This window comes from Phragmites australis, chromosome 2 (assembly GCF_958298935.1).
Source record: "Phragmites australis chromosome 2, lpPhrAust1.1, whole genome shotgun sequence".
In the NCBI taxonomy this organism is placed as follows: Eukaryota; Viridiplantae; Streptophyta; class Magnoliopsida; order Poales; family Poaceae; genus Phragmites; species Phragmites australis.
This window is the reverse complement of record NC_084922.1, coordinates 22,429,661-22,446,779: the sequence shown is the minus strand read 5'-3', so window position 1 is coordinate 22,446,779 and position 17,119 is coordinate 22,429,661. Positions and strand designations below refer to the sequence as shown.

The window sequence follows — 17,119 nt, the reverse complement described above, 5'->3', positions numbered from 1 at the left end:
AAATTTTGATGGCAAGAATTAAACCAACATAATCACAGAAGCAAGCAATACTAATTTGTTCACTAGTATTGCCAACATCAATACTTGGTGAGGAATCAATACGTGTACAAATGCAGAGAATCAAGGGTTTACCTCAGTTTTGGAGGAGAATGTCAGAGAAGGAGCGGTGCTTGCTCAGGAAGAAGATGAACGGGGAAGATTTGATGCAGCCGTGCTTGGTCAGGAAGAAGGTGCAGGGAGAGGGGTGGTGCAGGGAGATGCACGAGGAAGATTTTCTGCAGCAGCCATTGTTTGTTCTCCTAAGCTGCCTGTTGTCCCTCCCCGATCTACCCTGTGTGCCACCACCATCCCTCCCCGATCTACCCTGTGCGCCGTCACTGTTTCTCTCGATGGGAAGGAGGAGAGGATAAGGTAGGGTTTGCAATGGGGATGCGGTGCAGGGCATGATTATATACGGGAGGTGAGGGGAATCATGCGTGCGTTTCACGTGATGGGCTTCATCCGTTGCGGGCAGCTCCATCCGACCCATTCGAGCGGTTCCGCTCATCCCACATATTGGTGGAATATTTGCCTCCTAGCCATCCCATCCCTTGTGCGCCCCTCAACCATCCAAACACATCCTAAGGGTGTGTGGTTGCCCGAATCTCCTTAGCCTAGCTCGGTGGATGCATATAATCTTAATAAGAAGCATATTTGGTTATTCGTATCTACTGTTTTAATCTGATCCGATGGATGCAAATATACAGTCTTATCTTGCCTCGTCGTAGTCTGGCTCAATGGATATAGGCAATCTTCTTCATACAAGTAACTAATCACAATCTAAATACTTGCATCCACTCATGTGCCTCAGATTCAATCAACCAAATAGAAAATTAGTTGAGCCTGTCCAAACAGATACAACCAACCAAATACTATTCTTTTCAACAAATATGACTCCGCTCAGTTTGCTTCCCCTCAGCGCTTATACGATGTAGCTCTACGAAACCTTATCCGAGGAACCGAACACACCCTAAGGAATCGAAGGTGGTTGCACATCTTGCTGATCACGCTAGCTCTTCTATCGGCCAACGAATACATCTCAAGGGCCAATGACAGGCATCTACCTGCACATAAGAGAAATGTGAAATGCCAATGTTCGGAACATTGCTTAGGGCATCTCCAACAATATAGTAAACGTACTAGCTATAATATTGTCCGTGTCACGGTAGATAGCATAATAGATAACCTCTCCAATGGACTAGCTATAACACGCCCTTCAAAACTAATATGGGTCCACATGTACTAGGGTTATAAAGATTGCATGCATCTTGAAGTGCGTTATAGACTAACTACTAGTTAGTACTACCTTCAGTCACAAATAAGTGCCATTTTCAGTTGCGTGCAGTCAACATTTTTAAGCTTTGGTTACAAATTACTCTTTATGTATTGAGTTTGGATATTTGAAAATAATACGGGTAGATTTATCTCAAAAAATAGTTTCATAACAGTATAACATTACTATATTCTATAAAGATATTGCACCAAAAAGTAGTAGTCAAAGATGTATTTTAGGGACCGTGTCGATGTGCAAAACGACATTTATTTATAACTAAAGGGAGTAATTATCTTTTATCTCTCATCTATCATTCTCTCCTCTGCCTAGGACAAATAGTGACATGGATCTCTTATAGCTAGCTGACATACCCTTGCTGGAGACAATATCTTTTGCAGCTCCTATGAAAGATGTGTGCAATAAATGAGATAACACTTACAACAAGACAGTTTGGACTTCGAAGAAGACATTTCAAACAAAAATAAAAGGATATTGAGCTTTTGAAAAAAAAAATAGCAAGACATTATCTTGTCACACAATAAAAAGAGCTACAACTAGGAGTGGAGTCCCATGGTGTTGGAACTCATGTCATCATGGTGTCCATAGTGTTCACTAGGCCGCTATAGACGGTGTATGTCTAGCTGACAGTGACAAAACTCGGATGGTATTGCAGAGAGATGCTTGGAACTGGTGCCATCGAGAGAGGCGTTGCAGATGGGGGTCATTGAGAGGGGCATCGGACGTGTTAGCAGAGATAGTGTCATGGATAGGTGTCTTGAGGAGGAGCCTTTAGGAGTAAGTTGTAGTTAGCAAAGATAATGTCATGTAGGGAGGAGTGTTGCTAGCAGCGAAGGTACCTGGATATCCTTGAAAGAGGGGAGAAAGCATAGAGATATGTTTGTTTGGGGTAAATTGAGATGACTATGACTGACTAAGAACAAGGGCAATGTATTTTGTCGGTATTAGATGTGGGACCTAGGATCAGGTGGTAGTAGTTATGATACATGTTACAATGTTTATGTGTACGGTTTTAGAGGTGAGATCTAGGATCAAGTGATAGTAGCACTATAGAGATAATATATTTTATTAGCTTACCGCCGACAGTAACTGATATTTTTACCACATTATGGTTGCTCTAAGACACATATAGTGGACCGAACTTCTAGCACCAAGTGTTATCGTATTTTTCTTCTTGGAGCATTCCTAAAATTTGCTTCGCCCATTATTCTTGGTACGTCTAGCTAAAAATAATCTTTTCATGCAGTCGTGAAAAAATAGTTTAGCTCAATCCATGAAAAATAGAGAATGAGCCTACCATAAATATGCCTTTAGAAAACAAATAATCATAATGAAAGGGGTGGTTGCGTCTTGCTAACTCAAAGTCACACCAAGTAAATACGAAACAATGAAAAATGATACCAGAAATTTGAGCACACAAGATGCAGCTCTATTGGCATACCGTAACAGAAGTCCTATATGTGGAAACTATATTTAAAACTGATAGTGCACTATGATTTGTAGTACTGAAAAAACCGGATTCTAATATTTTCAAAGCATATCCAAGCATAGAAATGCAAATCCATCAAGTCATACAGCTTTCATATTGATGTTCATCCTTGATTGCCAAACCAGAATAAGCAGTATTTTATTCATAATGAAAGGGGTGGTTCCTTGATTGGTTGTCCGTACGGATAGATACTGGCTCGATGAATGCATATAATCTTAAGGTAATATATGTTTGGTTGCTTGTATGTACTATTTTAGCCTAGTTAGACAGATATAAATATACATCTGCAGTTTGATCTGTGGATATAGGAGCCTGCATTTACTCATACAGTTAGGTACATTTGTCAGTATCATAAAATTATTTTTATATGGACAACTAATCACATATCAACTCTTATATCAGCTCATACGATCTTATATTCAATCAACCAAACAAAAACTCTGTTTAGTCTGTCCAAACAGATATTACTAATCAAACCCTCCTCATTTTTAATAAATATAATTTTATTAAACCTATGTATTAAACTTATGCAGATTACCAATTACACCCTAACTGACTTTTAGCCGTCAGGCACCGTCACAGCTGGCGCGCGCGCGCGCGCCAAGTCCTCCGTCCCCACTCGGCAGGAGCCAGAGCCGCGAGCACACAAAGCGACAACTCCAACCTCCTCGTATCCGCTTGCACCGGCCATGTCGCGCTTCCTCCGCCTTCGCCGCCGCAGCGGCCGGAGGCGTGTCTTCTGCAGCGACGTGGATTCCCTCCTCGGCGCCCTTCCTGCTCTTCGGCTGCCCCACCTCCTCCACTCCACCGACGCCCGGCCCCGCTGCTGCTGCCACCGGCCACCTCGCCCTCGTCCGCGCGCACCCGGGACTCCGCGAGCTCAACGCGATTCTCACCCCTAGCGCCTTCCTCGTCGATGCCACCCAGGCTCTCATCGCAGGCGCGCTCCGCTGCGCGCCCTTCTACCCGGGGACGCTCCGCCAGGGCCGCGACTTCCTCTCTGCGCAGATCCTATCCCCGGAGCCGGCGGCGTTGGCGCGGATCAACATGGCCCTCGTCGACGCGCGCGACGGCCGCCTCGAGGACGCGCTGGACGCCTTCGCGTGCCTAGCCACGGAGCGCCCCGGCGACACCGAGTCACCGACCCGCGCCTCTACTCCGCCACGCTCTGTCACGTGCTCGGCCGGCATGAAGGAGGGGGGCGGGGGGGGGGGGCAGCTGGCTTAGCGACGCCGTGCCTGACCTCTCCTGCCTCGAGGACAAGATGCCGTTCGTGGATCGCCACGCTCGGCTGCACGCCGCGAGCCGTGGCGGCCTCGGAGGAAAGCTGGTCTTGGTCACGACGCTCGGACTGGTGGAGATGGGTTCATTTTCAAGCACTGGGATCTGCCGCAGAGGCTCCAGGTGTTGGCGTTGATGACATTCCTGCGGAGCGTCGTGGCGAGGAAGTTACACAATGATGATGCACCACCACCCCTGGAGGGATCTTAGGACGCGGCACGCCACCCCAGGCTACCTAGCTCGGTGAGATGAGATCAACTATAAAATTTCACTCAGATACTCCAGTCCATTAATGTCATATCATTTGGGTACAACCAATCTTTCGGATTTGCACTTTTCTGTAGAATTTGCCAGTTTGGTTTGTTGCTACTTGAGTTTGCTTGTTCAGATCGTGATTATTGTGCTAGTTTGAAGAAATTCTATCCGATGGATCTGAGTCGCTACATGGTTCCTTGAATTCAAGTGGTGAATAAGTTCAGTGACCAATGCATGTTTTTAATTTAGGCCAAGAGTTTGTAGTAGTGTTACGAAGAATTGATTTCAAGCATTTTGACAGAGCTACTTTATCCATCTCTTCCACTGCAGGCACATTTCCGTTGTAACAGATGGAATGAAAATATGTACTCTGTGTATAATTGAAATACAGGGATGGGCTACAACACCATGTATTTGATAATTGCTAGGGTGATGGTAATCAAAAGCAAGTTACATTAATTTGAATAGATATCTCATAGTGCATAAATGGTACTTTGCATGATAGCTGTACGTTTACTCCATAATTTACGTTACTGATCATGTTACAAAAGTTGAATGGGGCTCCAGAAGTGCATTTTGCTGTCCAATGTTAAGGATCAACAAAAGGGTCCATATAAACGTGAATTGCGATATTTTGCAATGTGGAGTGATGACTACCTTGAAATTATCTCGCTCTAAACTTTTACAATTTTGACATCACATTAAATTATTTGTGTTACATATAAAATGCAATGCACATGCATGTTAGAACTGGGAACTTATATATGCTATTCCTGTATTTACTTTTCTTGCCAGCATGTGTGGAGGGCAACATGCCTAAGCAAGTCTCTACTGAGAAATATATATGTTCAAGTTGCGTCAGTCTAATGCTTTTCTTTCTTCATGTCTCATATCTGTTGTTATTATGTTGCGGCTATGTCTTGTTCTAAACAGCTCGATCTTGGTCCATACATTGTTCGATATGAGAAGAAACAATGCATGCGCTTTGTACTCACGCAAGGCATTGGATAAGAACTTTAAAATGGGAGTGTACATAAACATAGTGTCATGATTGGTATAAGGTGATGCAGTGAATAGTGTGGAAGATTCAGGCCAGCATATGATGCATGAAGAGGAGGAAAGGTATGTCAGGGAGGGCAGTTCCGGTACAGAGCGAGCTGAAGTGGACCCTTCTGAGGAAAATGCAGGATACATGGATGATGAAGCCGGTGGTAGTGGGGATGAAGAAGCTGCTAATGACGATGATCTGGTGCCGGTGATTCAGTACTTTCGTGATGCTAGACTGCTGGATTGTGCTATCGTTGAGTATAACACCCTATCCAACTAGAGATACCAGAATAGTGACATACAGGTCAGACAACAGTTTCGTAACAGGGAGGAGGTCATCCACTTTATTAGTAACTATGCTGTAATCACAAGAAGTGACCATAAGTACGGCCGGTCTAACCCTACGGAGTATGAGGTCAGTTGTATCAATCACCCGAATTATCCTTACTTCGTACGAGCATATAAGCCAAAATATGAGAACTATTTTGTGTTCAGTAGGCATACCTCACATACATGCAGCGAAAAGGCTATTAGGAATGTGAGCCGCACCGTTGATACGAGATTCATATCCCAATTCCTCATCATCCTTGTTGGCACGAGCATATGTTTATCACCAAAATGTATTATGGAGGAGGTGCAAACTAAGATAGGAATGTTGATCAATTATTGCACTGCATGGCGAGTGAAACAGAAGGCGTTGAATATGCTATTTGGAAGCTCCGAAGAGTCTTACAACTATGCTCCAAGGCTACTGCAGAAGATTGCCATGACGAATCTAGGGACTTAGTGGGCCATGGCGTATGAGTCGATCAAGCTAGAGGATGGGTCATACAACACCACTGACCGATACTTCATTAGTTTTTCTAGTCCTTTGGATAGTACATTAAAGCTTTTAGATATTGCAAGCCGGTTGTATGCATGGGTGCCACATTTCTTAGTGGCAAGTACCATGGTAACCTTATGACAGCGATGGTGGTGGATGCAAACAATCAGATCATTCCTCTCGTGTTTGCAATGGATGAGAGTGAGAACAATGATAGCTGGCTGTGGTTCCTCACCTTGGTGAGGACACGTGTCATGACCAATAGGGAACAAGTTTGTATCATCTCAGACCGCAACAAAGGGCCTTCTGCATGCGTTGGACATGCTGCATGACAGCACAAACCACTCCATTGCATGGCCTCATGTGGAGAGAAGGTGGTACATGCGATACTTGGGTGCGAACCTGTACACAAGGTACCACAATAAGGCTCTTGTAAAGAAGTTCAAAGGGTTGCGTCTTCAAAACCAGCAGATGAAGTTCAATGAGATATGAAGAGAGTTAAATGAGGCCACTCGCAAGATAATAGCAGAGCAGGAAGCACATGAGTACCATCTATGGACGTAAATGGTGGGGGGCTAAACTATTGTTAGCCGTTCACGTGCTATGTTTAGCCAGTGGATAGCGAGAAAGCATGTGGAACGTTGGGCTCTATTCCACGACACTCACGGTGCCAGGTTAGCACATAACATTTTAATGATCATATTCTACCCTTTGTTATGCAAATATCCCTTCTAAAATTATGGCCTCCCATGTTAGGTACAGCATCATGACAATGGACATAGCGAAGACGTTCAACAATGTTCTAAAGGGTGTATGGGGTCTCTCGTTGTGTGCCATCATTGAGCTCACATTCTATAGAACGACAGACTACTTTCGAGACCGTGATATAACTGCCATGGAGTACAGCACGCGGTTTGCACCTAAGGTGGAGAAAATCATATCCAGAAGGAGGAACAAGGCACACTTTCATCAGACTAGGATCTACGACCTGGCCAACAATGAATTCAACATCATGTGCCGCCGTAGGTATGCTTTAGGGTAAAGAGCGAGGGACACCGTGCAATAATATCAAATTGGGCCTCACGAGGTGAAGTGCACATGCAATAAGCCAAAACTGTACCACATCACATGCTCCCATATCTTCACCGCTTGTAGGGACATGAGCGGAAATGACGGATCACGATCGATGCATTGAGGAGCACATGGCTTCCAAAGACGCGTTCTATCAACATCGGAAGCAACTACAAAGCGATCGAGGGGCTTAAGTGGGTACTTTATTCCCGAGCATGACGCATAGATCCTAGAAGGCCTAGAGCCACGAGGCTACAAGGTGACATGAATGCAACAGTTGCTGTTGACGGCCTACGCAAGTGCAAAATTTGCAAACAACCTGGCTATGACAAGAGGACTACTACCGTTCGCTCTCTTGATGACCGAAGCTTCCATGGTGGGTGGTGGCAGGACACCTCTCCCGCCAATTGAGGTGTCACTGCTCACAGCTCTTGTGGACCGGTGGTGTTTTGAGACGCACACGCTCCACTTTCCTTTTGGTGATATGGCCATAATATTGAGGGATGTGGCCATGCTGACTGGGCTACCGATCAGGGTGTCTCGTTAGGAATTTTGCAACCAACAAAAGGAGCGGTGGAAGAGTTACGTTCAAAGATAATTATTTGTTATGTAATTCACTTATTCATGCTTCACTAACCCTCTGCATTTTGTAGGTTTGGTGTGCAATATGATATGAATGATGTTGGCCTCTCCATGTCCTCGATTCATGTCTTGCCACAGTTCGGTCCATGCCCACCAGATACGGACGAGGCTACAGTTATGTTGCATTATGAGGTGTACTTGTATATCCTACTGGGAGGCATCATGTTTTGTAACACGACAGATGATTATGTCCTCCCTCATATTGTATGGTTAGCACATCAGCTCACGTTACGTCCTTATGAACCGATATCTTACAATTGGGGATAGGCTGTGCTGGCTGCTACGTACAGAGGATTGTGTGCCGCAACCCAGCGATCAAAGAAGAAGGGATCTGTTTCAGGCTACCTGCACCAATTACAGCTATGGAGTTGGGAGTACCTCCCGGTTTATCGACCTTGGGTGAGCAAGAGCTACTATCTTGTTCCCATCTCTGATGACGTTGCAGATAACATGAAGCCTACAATAGGGTACCGGTCGATTCATGCCAGACTGAGATGGAGTTAGCAGCAAGACCATGGTAACTACTCCCGGGTAATCAGTGATCTAGATGTCCTTAGCGCTGATATCGTGGAGTAGGATCCATGGTGCATGGCATGAGTGGCCGAAATTGTGACTGGAGGCCTCATCGCATCCTCTTGTTTGCGTGAATCACACTTATGGATAATCAAATGCTTCTTGTTGTATATGAATAATATGAAAGTTTATTCTCCTGAGCGTGTACAGAGGTAGTTCGGGTACCAACAATTGGTTCCAGTACCTCCCCCACGAGAAGCTAGACGGGCGCACGAGTAAGTGTGTTATTGTATGTACCATTATTACCTTAAGTGATCCATGTTAAGAAATTATAACTGTTTATGTCACGTACAGGAGGAGCGCACAAGAGACCGCAGGTATGCAGGACTGGTCATCCATTAATGCAAAGCACATAAACAGGTGGACAAAGTCAGCCACGATGGATGTCGTCGTTCCTACTAGACAATACGATGACGACACACACTGGAAGTACCTTTCATGGTACCGTTCGCGCACGTGTGCCACCTTACTCAGTGGACTTGTAGAGCCAGCCCCTAGACCCTTCCCCGAGGATCATGCCCACCTTCTTCATGTTGTGGTAAGTGATGTGGTACTTATAACGATTTTCATTAGTTAAACCTATGTATTACTGACATGACTCTCATCTTATACAGACAGAAGCAGCGTATGAAATGCATACGCAAGCGAAACAAGCTTGTGGGGAAGTAAGCGGGTCATCAATGCGAAGGGATCGGAACCCTCTCCGGGACTATATGAGAACCAGAGGGTCTCGCTTGTTGTTCGCGTTACGTGGTCTAGGTGGTTGTGCCCCGCATTCGAGGAGGTACGGCCTACCAGCCATAGACCTGTCCCGTGCCTCCCATAGCATGCGCTCGTCCAGTGCCTATGAGGAACCTGTTCGGGCACAATCGTGAGAAGCACCTTCGGCTGTGGAGCATCATGTGTCACATTTCGGTGCTAAAGTTGAAGAGTGCATGGAGACTCCTGAGGCCGAGTAGTGTACACTAGGTCCGTAGCCCTCGTAGTGGACACAACCTCCTTAGACTATGATGACACCTCCGCCTGTAGTATCAACTCATCACGAGGACGTCATCGACTCCACGCAGCAGATGCCTAACTGGAGCGGCCCACATGATTTTGACTAGGCTGCTGCAATGCAGGCTGATAGCTTTGCTGAGATTCTAAGCGGCTAGTACCCCTAATATCCTGATGCACCTAGGGGTTCGCAGTGGTACCAGTATGGTGAGACTTTGGCGCACCGGACTCCATCGAAGCACGTACTACATGCATCTACACTTCCACATGAGGATCCTTCATCACGATACATGCGAGGCCGAGTTAGTGTGTCTGGATAGACGTTCGGTGGGGGTCCAACAGGGCAGGATGATGACGATGACGAGCAAGGGTCCACGTGGCAGGGGCCAGCGCATGTCGCTGGGATGAGGGTCACACACCTGCTAGACGCTTACACTCTTGGGGGTTGCGTGCGGTATCGTCGTCATTGAGTAGGCAATGCACTTGTACTTTTTCATGACACATGTATTATTCACTTTATTTTCATAGTCATCTCTATTATGTCTTATTCACTGTATTGTGAATGTAATTATTTTTAATTTATTTAATATTTGTCAAATAATTATGGCACATAACTTTATTTATTACTTATTTGTTAAGCATTGTTACATATTAATTATGATATTTAATGTTTCTTAAATAGTGTGGGATTCGTGCTTTGGTGTAGAGCCAGAACGTTGTAGTCAAGGAGCAATAAATCTATGGCAGGATCTTCTACTATAGGTTTTTCATAGACACCTATAACGATCGATATAGCATTAAATGCCTCATTGCAGGTTGTGCATGGAGGGAATGATGATCCCTTCGAGGAAAACAACCTAATACAAGCCGTATCCAAATTACATGTAAGACCCTTATGTTCCGCATTAACCGCTCTGCTCCAACATATAACCACGATGACCTTAGGGCCCTCTTGCATGAGCGACGTCAAATATATCTTAAGGTGTGTGAACTAGCCGATCATCCTTCTATGCTAATTTTCTCTATGAGGCAAAGAAAGATGGTGATGTTGCCCAAGCAGTATACATCCTACATCCAAGTTCGTTATTTTCTGTTTGGTCACCCTGCTTATCTTTTTTCCATTGATTCAGATGCTCCTCTTTTGCGTTAGAAGTTCCCGGAAGATGCTGAGTTGATCAACAAATAAATCCCAAACTTTTTGGTGATGTATATGCTCTTTGGCGAGGGTGTGATGCCTGATTTGCGTAGAAGATGACGAAGATCAACGAACCTAAGAGGTACAAGGGTGCCCTCTACTATTGAACCAGAAAATGACGAGGCCGATGGGGACGATGATTTCATACCGCAAATGCCTCGATGTTCCAGTAGCAATACAGGAGAAGGTTCAAGGAACACTGCAAGAGGATGTTCACGCACCATATCGACATGACGTATGACCAACAAAGAAATAGGACGTACTCCTACCGTGATAGCTCAAGATGACGGGGACAACAATGATTTCATACCACAACGACCCCTCCCTCCAAGGTCTTCATCTCTGGAGGACACTGAGGATTCTGAAGATTATGGTGGATTTGCTTCTACCCATCCTCATAACTTCCAATCACCACATCGGTGACGACAATCATCTTACCCTGATAGTATGTACTAGTACAACTGGCATTCTTTCTCTAGTTTACGTCGCCACTTTCCACCACCATCTTGAAATGATCTAGATAATCAACAGCTATGCACTATGCATCTTGAGATCAATGATAGAAGGGGACATATTGCACTACTACATTTTAAATTATGCATCTTCAAACATGGCTAAGTGTTAAGGCTGCTCACAGACTTTAAGACTATATGGTAAACTAAGAATTTTGAAATGTACATATAAATTAGCAAATAATTTCTAATTTTATCGATACTTGGTAATTGGTAACATTAATGTGCTTAGCCTCAAACCATGATCGATATATGTTCATACCTATGTTTTGACTCAGCCTTTAGATAAGAAGTGACCAGAGCTTTAAGCATAAAATGATAACACCTCTATCCTGACTCTATCTTTAGACACAAAGTGACCACATAACAGAGCTTAAAATATGAAATCGCAACACGCCTCTTTCTGTCTCTGTCGGCGAACGTTACGTGATGCAGCCTGTCCCGGCATAAAATAACAAACACGAAGTATTATATGACACGGCACTTCTTGGCATAAAATAACAGCATCAAAGTGGCGGCAGCCGAGCCATGCCATATTCGGCACACAAATATGGGCTACAGTGCCATATTCGGCACCTCGTATGCCGAATATGATCGGGCTCGTATTTTTTCGGCATATGGTATACCAAAAGTCAGTTTTTGGTAAATGAAGTGCCGAATATGGATATTAAAACTGTAAATACGATGATATATTATCTATTTCTTATAAATACAGTCACATATATTGTTTATTTTGGATTTTTGACAGAGAAACACTTGCAACAAGATCATATGCAGAGTACACGTACTTCTTACAAAAAACAAATGATCGTCGAACTGTTGAAAAAGATGTGTGCAACAATTGCCAACTCACTTTTGCAGCAGCCAGGAGGAAAAGCCGCAGCGACGTACGTAGCTGAAAAGGATCCCATGGAGGGGAAACTCACGATGCCATGGCAAATATATCCGGGGCTTCAATCAGCTGGTGAAGCTCATGTTGTGTTCACTAGGCTGCTGTAGCCTGTAGGTGATGAACGTTGTTGTGTCAATAGAGCTATGGGAGGTCGCGACTAGCGGCAGTGGAGACTGGATGGAAACCTGAAGAGATGCTTAGACTGAGGGTCATATCGTGAGAGGCAATGGGCATGGAGAGGCGCCTTGAAGGGGAGATGTTCGTGGAACTTGTGTTGAACACCCGAAGCACTTAGTAGAGTGTCGCTAGGAAGAAGGGTTGGTGGGACGAAGGAGGAGGAATCTATCGGTCGCTATATGAACTGCACCTGAATCTATTGATGTACTTCATTGAGGAAAGCGTGTGGTCAGTCTTTTAGCTTTACTACTAGCATAAGTCAATGCAACTTGATTTGCAAATCGCAATTTGGCAATATACATAAATGTCACTGTATTTGTTATTACTCCTAAAGGGACGGAGCAGGATCTATAGCTGAAATCCCTATCTCGGTGGTAGAAGTTGGAACACCTCATGTTGTTTGGAATTTCAATAAATTCTATACTTTGCTATGAACATTAGTTGTGGTACCAAGCTAAAAAAAAGGATTTATTGACACTAAGAGAAAAAAGAGCCATTGGAATCAGAACTAGTCCACTCAAACATATGCATTCAAAAACATCTAATAATCACCAAGATGTTGGGTACAGCTTCCTAATTCAAAATCACAGCAAGTTAATATAAAACAAAGAAAAATGACCAAGAAATTTGAGACGAAGAGCACACAGTGAAGTTCAGTTTGCATACCATAACAGAGTCATACTTATTTAAAAATATTTAAAACTGCCAAATATCAATACTATATTTATAATACTAAAAGATATAAGAGTAACATTCTCACAGCATATCCGAGCAGAAAAACAATTGCAAATTCAGCATGTCATACAGCCGCCATATTGGTGTTCACTACTCGATCGGGGAATCAGAATGACCAGTATTTTTGCATCAGTTTATCACTCATGTTTTGATAGCATCAAGATCAAAGTAAATGTGGTAACGACGTAAGGCTTTTTTGACTGAAAGGTAAGGACGTAAGGTTAAAGAGTAAACTTGCAATAGACTATCGATTGTTGATTTTAATTCAAAACGCCGAACAACAGTTCCAAAATAGCTAGTGACTAGCCATTCAGTGCGAATCTTCAGTCTTCACCATGGAATCTTCTGAAAGTAGGTCACCTGGATCCGAATGGGCTTCTGACGATAATCACCTGCACAAACAACAATACTCTGTTGCTTTAGTCCACCTTAATTAAAGAAAAGGGGCAAACTGGATCACAATATACATATCTTCAGAACATCAGATTAACATATAATGAAGAAAAGGCACTGAAACACAATTTGATCGTAAAAGTTTCTCAGTACATAATTTCTGGTAGACATGTCAGCGTCCACACAAGCTAGCAAGAAAAGGAAATATAGGAACATCATGACTTTCCAATCCGTTTATACATGTATGTAATACATGTATTTAATGTGCACTCAGCGTTCTAAAAACAGAAGGAACAGATGATTAGCTACTTATTTCCAGCTAATCTGCACACTGCATAGCAAATATGGCAAAACTTCAGGTTTGTATGGATCTTCCATCAGTCCTTAACAGTGAACAGAAAAGGGAACATTGCATTGTGAGATATCTTTTGTCATTGGCCTTTTGATTACCAACACAATATCAATTATCAAGTACATGGTGCTGTATCTACCGTCAGATCTCAAATACACACAAGAATTATATAGTTTCATTTGTCTATTACCAAGGAAATATGAAACAATGAACAATTGCTCTTGAGTAGAAAATGCATTTAACATAAGTTTCCTGAATTCATCTCTATGCAACTACTTAGTGTTCAATCAGTCACCTCTACCATCAAGCTCAATGTCACTCAATTAAAATTGTAGTTGTTGCCAAAAGGCGCATATACAAGGTGTCATGGTTTACATAGAGGAATAGAACAGATGTGCCGGAAATGGTAAATTGACATAGAGCTGCTTTGTCATAGTACCTAAAATCGATTCGTCTTAACTCTTAACGCTATTACAAATTCTTCGGCCCAAAGAGCATACATCTTTCACCGAACCTTTTCATCAGTTATCACTACAATGGAACACTGTAGCAACATATCGAGGTCTATGGATCCACAACGCTGATTGTTTCAAACATGGACAATGATCATGGTCTCAACAAGCAAACACAAATTAGAAGCACACCAAATTGGCAAATTCCATGGAAAAATGCGAATCCACATGATTGGTTGTACTGGTATCCAAATCATATGATACAAATGAATCGAAGTATCTGAGTGAAATTCTTGACTTAATTCATCTCACCTAGCTATGTAGCTTGGGGTGGCGTGGCGCCCTGAGATCCCTCCAGTGGTGCTGGTGCATCATCATTGTGTAACTTTCTCGCCACGACGCCCCGCAAGAATGTCATCAACGCCAACACCTGGAGCCTCTCCGGCAGGTCGCCGTCCTTGAACGCGGACCACATCGACATCTCGACCAGCCCGAGCGTCGTGGCCAAGACCAGCTCCTCGGAGCCCGCCACGGCGCGTGGTGCGCAACCGAGCGTGGCAACAAGAACGGCCTCGACGAACGGCATCTTGTCCTCGAGACGGGAGAGGTCGGGCACGGCGTCGCTGAGCCATCGGGCCCCCTCCTCGCGCCGGCCGAGCACGTGGCTGAGCGCAGCGGCGTAGAGGCGAGGGGCGGTGTCGCCGGGGCGCTCCGCGGCGAGGCGCGCGAGGGCGTCGAGCGCGTCCTCGAGGCGGCCGTCGCGCGCGTCGAGGAGGGCTATGTTGATCCGGGCCGACGCCGCCTGCTGCGCTGCGGCGTCGCCCTCCGACTCCGCGGATAGGATCTGTGCGGTGAGGAAGTCGCGGGCCTGGCGGAGCGTCCCCGGGTAGATGGGCGCGCAGCGGAGCGCGCCTGCGAGGAGCGCCTGGGTGGCGTCGACGAGGAAGGCGGCCGGGCTGAGCATCGCGTTGAGCTCGCGGAGGCCAGGGTGCGCGCGGACGAGGGCGATGTGGCCGGTTGCGGCGTTGGGGTCGTGAGCCGACGGAGAAGAGGAGGGGAAAGCCGAGAGACGGAGAGGGGCGAAGGGGAAGGAGAAATTCCATGATACTGCCGAGGACAGGCCCCCAGCCGCTGCGGAGGCGAGGGCGGCGCGGCGGAGGAAGCGCGACATGGTCGGAGCCCGGAGCAAGCGGAGACGAAGTGGTTGGAGTTGTCTCCTTGTTTCGCGGCTTTGGCTTCAGCAGGGTGGGGCCGGAGTATTTGGCGTGCGCGCGCACGCAAACTGTGTTGGGGCCTGACGGCCGAAACCGAATGAGTTGACGGAATTGAGCGTGGATATTGTGAACGTCAGTGCAAAATGCACCTGCTTTATTCTCCTATGCATTTAAAAAAAAAATCTCAGTAACGCAGATCATGGTCTGTTTTATTCCCAATTGTTGCCCGTGTGAAAAGAAAGAAGAGAAATTTCTAGAATATGTGAACTTGTAAAACAATTTTTTAAAAAATCAGCTGTGCCATATGGTAAAAAGGCATGGAACGACCATAGTCCCAGTCTCCCAGAAGTGCCCATGTCCATGTAATAACTCATTTCAAAGAGTATGGATTATGTGGTCTCCATGAGTGCACAAACTATGTTTTTACGGTTTTATATTATTGGCAGTACGAAGAATAATCTGAAGGATCCGAAGGTGAAAACTATGGAGTATTTGCGCGACGCGCTGTGTGACCTTGAGGTGTCAAAATCTCAATAGCAGTTCATAAACGGGAAGAAATCGTGTAAGTAGCAGCTAGCACCCGCCAACACAATAGCACAAATGCAATGTTCATGGTGCCTTGTGTGCATTTGAATCAAGGCTGGAGTTGTGTTGCAGACACTACCTGAAACGAGACAAAAAATTAGCGACAGGTTTTTTCTACGATCCGTTATTTATGTAGCTTTGAATCAAGATCGGATCATGACTCGTCACAGATAATAGTTATCAGTGATGGGTTATAAAGTTAACCGTCACTGATGACATTAGTGACGAAGCGTAACTACACTCGTCACTAATGTATAATACATTAGTGATGAATCTTCTTGGATCAGTCATCAGTGACGGGTTATATTACGATCTATCACTTATGATCTGGTATTAGTGATGGGTCTTCTTGGCTAGTCATAATTGACGGGTTATATAAGGATCCGTCACTGATAACAAGTCATAAGTGATGTGTACTATTATAATCTGTCACTGATGACTCAGCTCTGTTAGCTATTGCGCGCCTAGCAGTTATAGAGCGCGACCGTGGCGTCAACTTCTGATGATTTTCTTCAGTTTCGCTCTAATCATAACGAAAAGATCCTGTCAAGAAAGCACGAAAATAACGAATTTTAATTTGAGTGCTAAATTTATAATATTAATGTCAAATTTGTAATATCCATGTTCAATTTGAATTTGAATTAAGTGTCAAATTACATATAAAAAGTAATGAATTTGAATTTGAGAAATTTTAGGTTTCAAGTTATTTGAATTAAGTGTCAAATTCCATATATTAAGTGTTTGCTTACATATAACAAGTTAGATGATTTTGAATTTGAATGAAGTGTAAAATTTCACATAACAAGTTATGAATTTGAATTTGGAAGATTTCTTTCAAAGTGATATATGTATATCAGGCCCTGCAGCTAGGTGGTTACTTGCAATCAACGTACAACCTAAGTCAAAAGTGTATGACTATACGTGACAGGTGATACTCTTCACCTGTCATTTACAAGTCAGAGGTGACAGGTAATACTCTTCACCCGTCACCTATGATTTATTATAAGTGACGGGTGGTTATCATAGGTGACAGGTGACAGTCTTCACTCGTCACCTATGACCATTATATAGGCTAAGTCCTAGTCCTTCCCGTGTCATTTTGCCT

The 17,119-nt window shown here is 44.4% G+C and overlaps 1 protein-coding gene and 1 pseudogene across 1 annotated transcript; one reads left to right on the top strand and one right to left on the bottom strand.

The window, feature by feature from the left end:
* The first annotated feature begins 3,371 nt into the window (after nt 1–3,371).
* LOC133903809 (uncharacterized) lies at nt 3,372–4,372 on the top strand (annotated as a pseudogene).
* Nucleotides 4,373–13,049: 8,677 nt separating this feature from the next.
* LOC133909940 (uncharacterized) lies at nt 13,050–15,504 on the bottom strand. Its single transcript, XM_062352466.1, has 2 exons — nt 14,528–15,504; nt 13,050–13,410 (listed from the first exon to the last, which is right to left on the bottom strand). Exon 1 carries the CDS (start codon nt 15,384–15,386, stop codon nt 14,532–14,534), a length of 855 nt encoding a protein of 284 aa, XP_062208450.1. The 5' UTR covers nt 15,387–15,504; the 3' UTR covers nt 13,050–13,410; nt 14,528–14,531.
* Nucleotides 15,505–17,119: the final 1,615 nt, after the last annotated feature.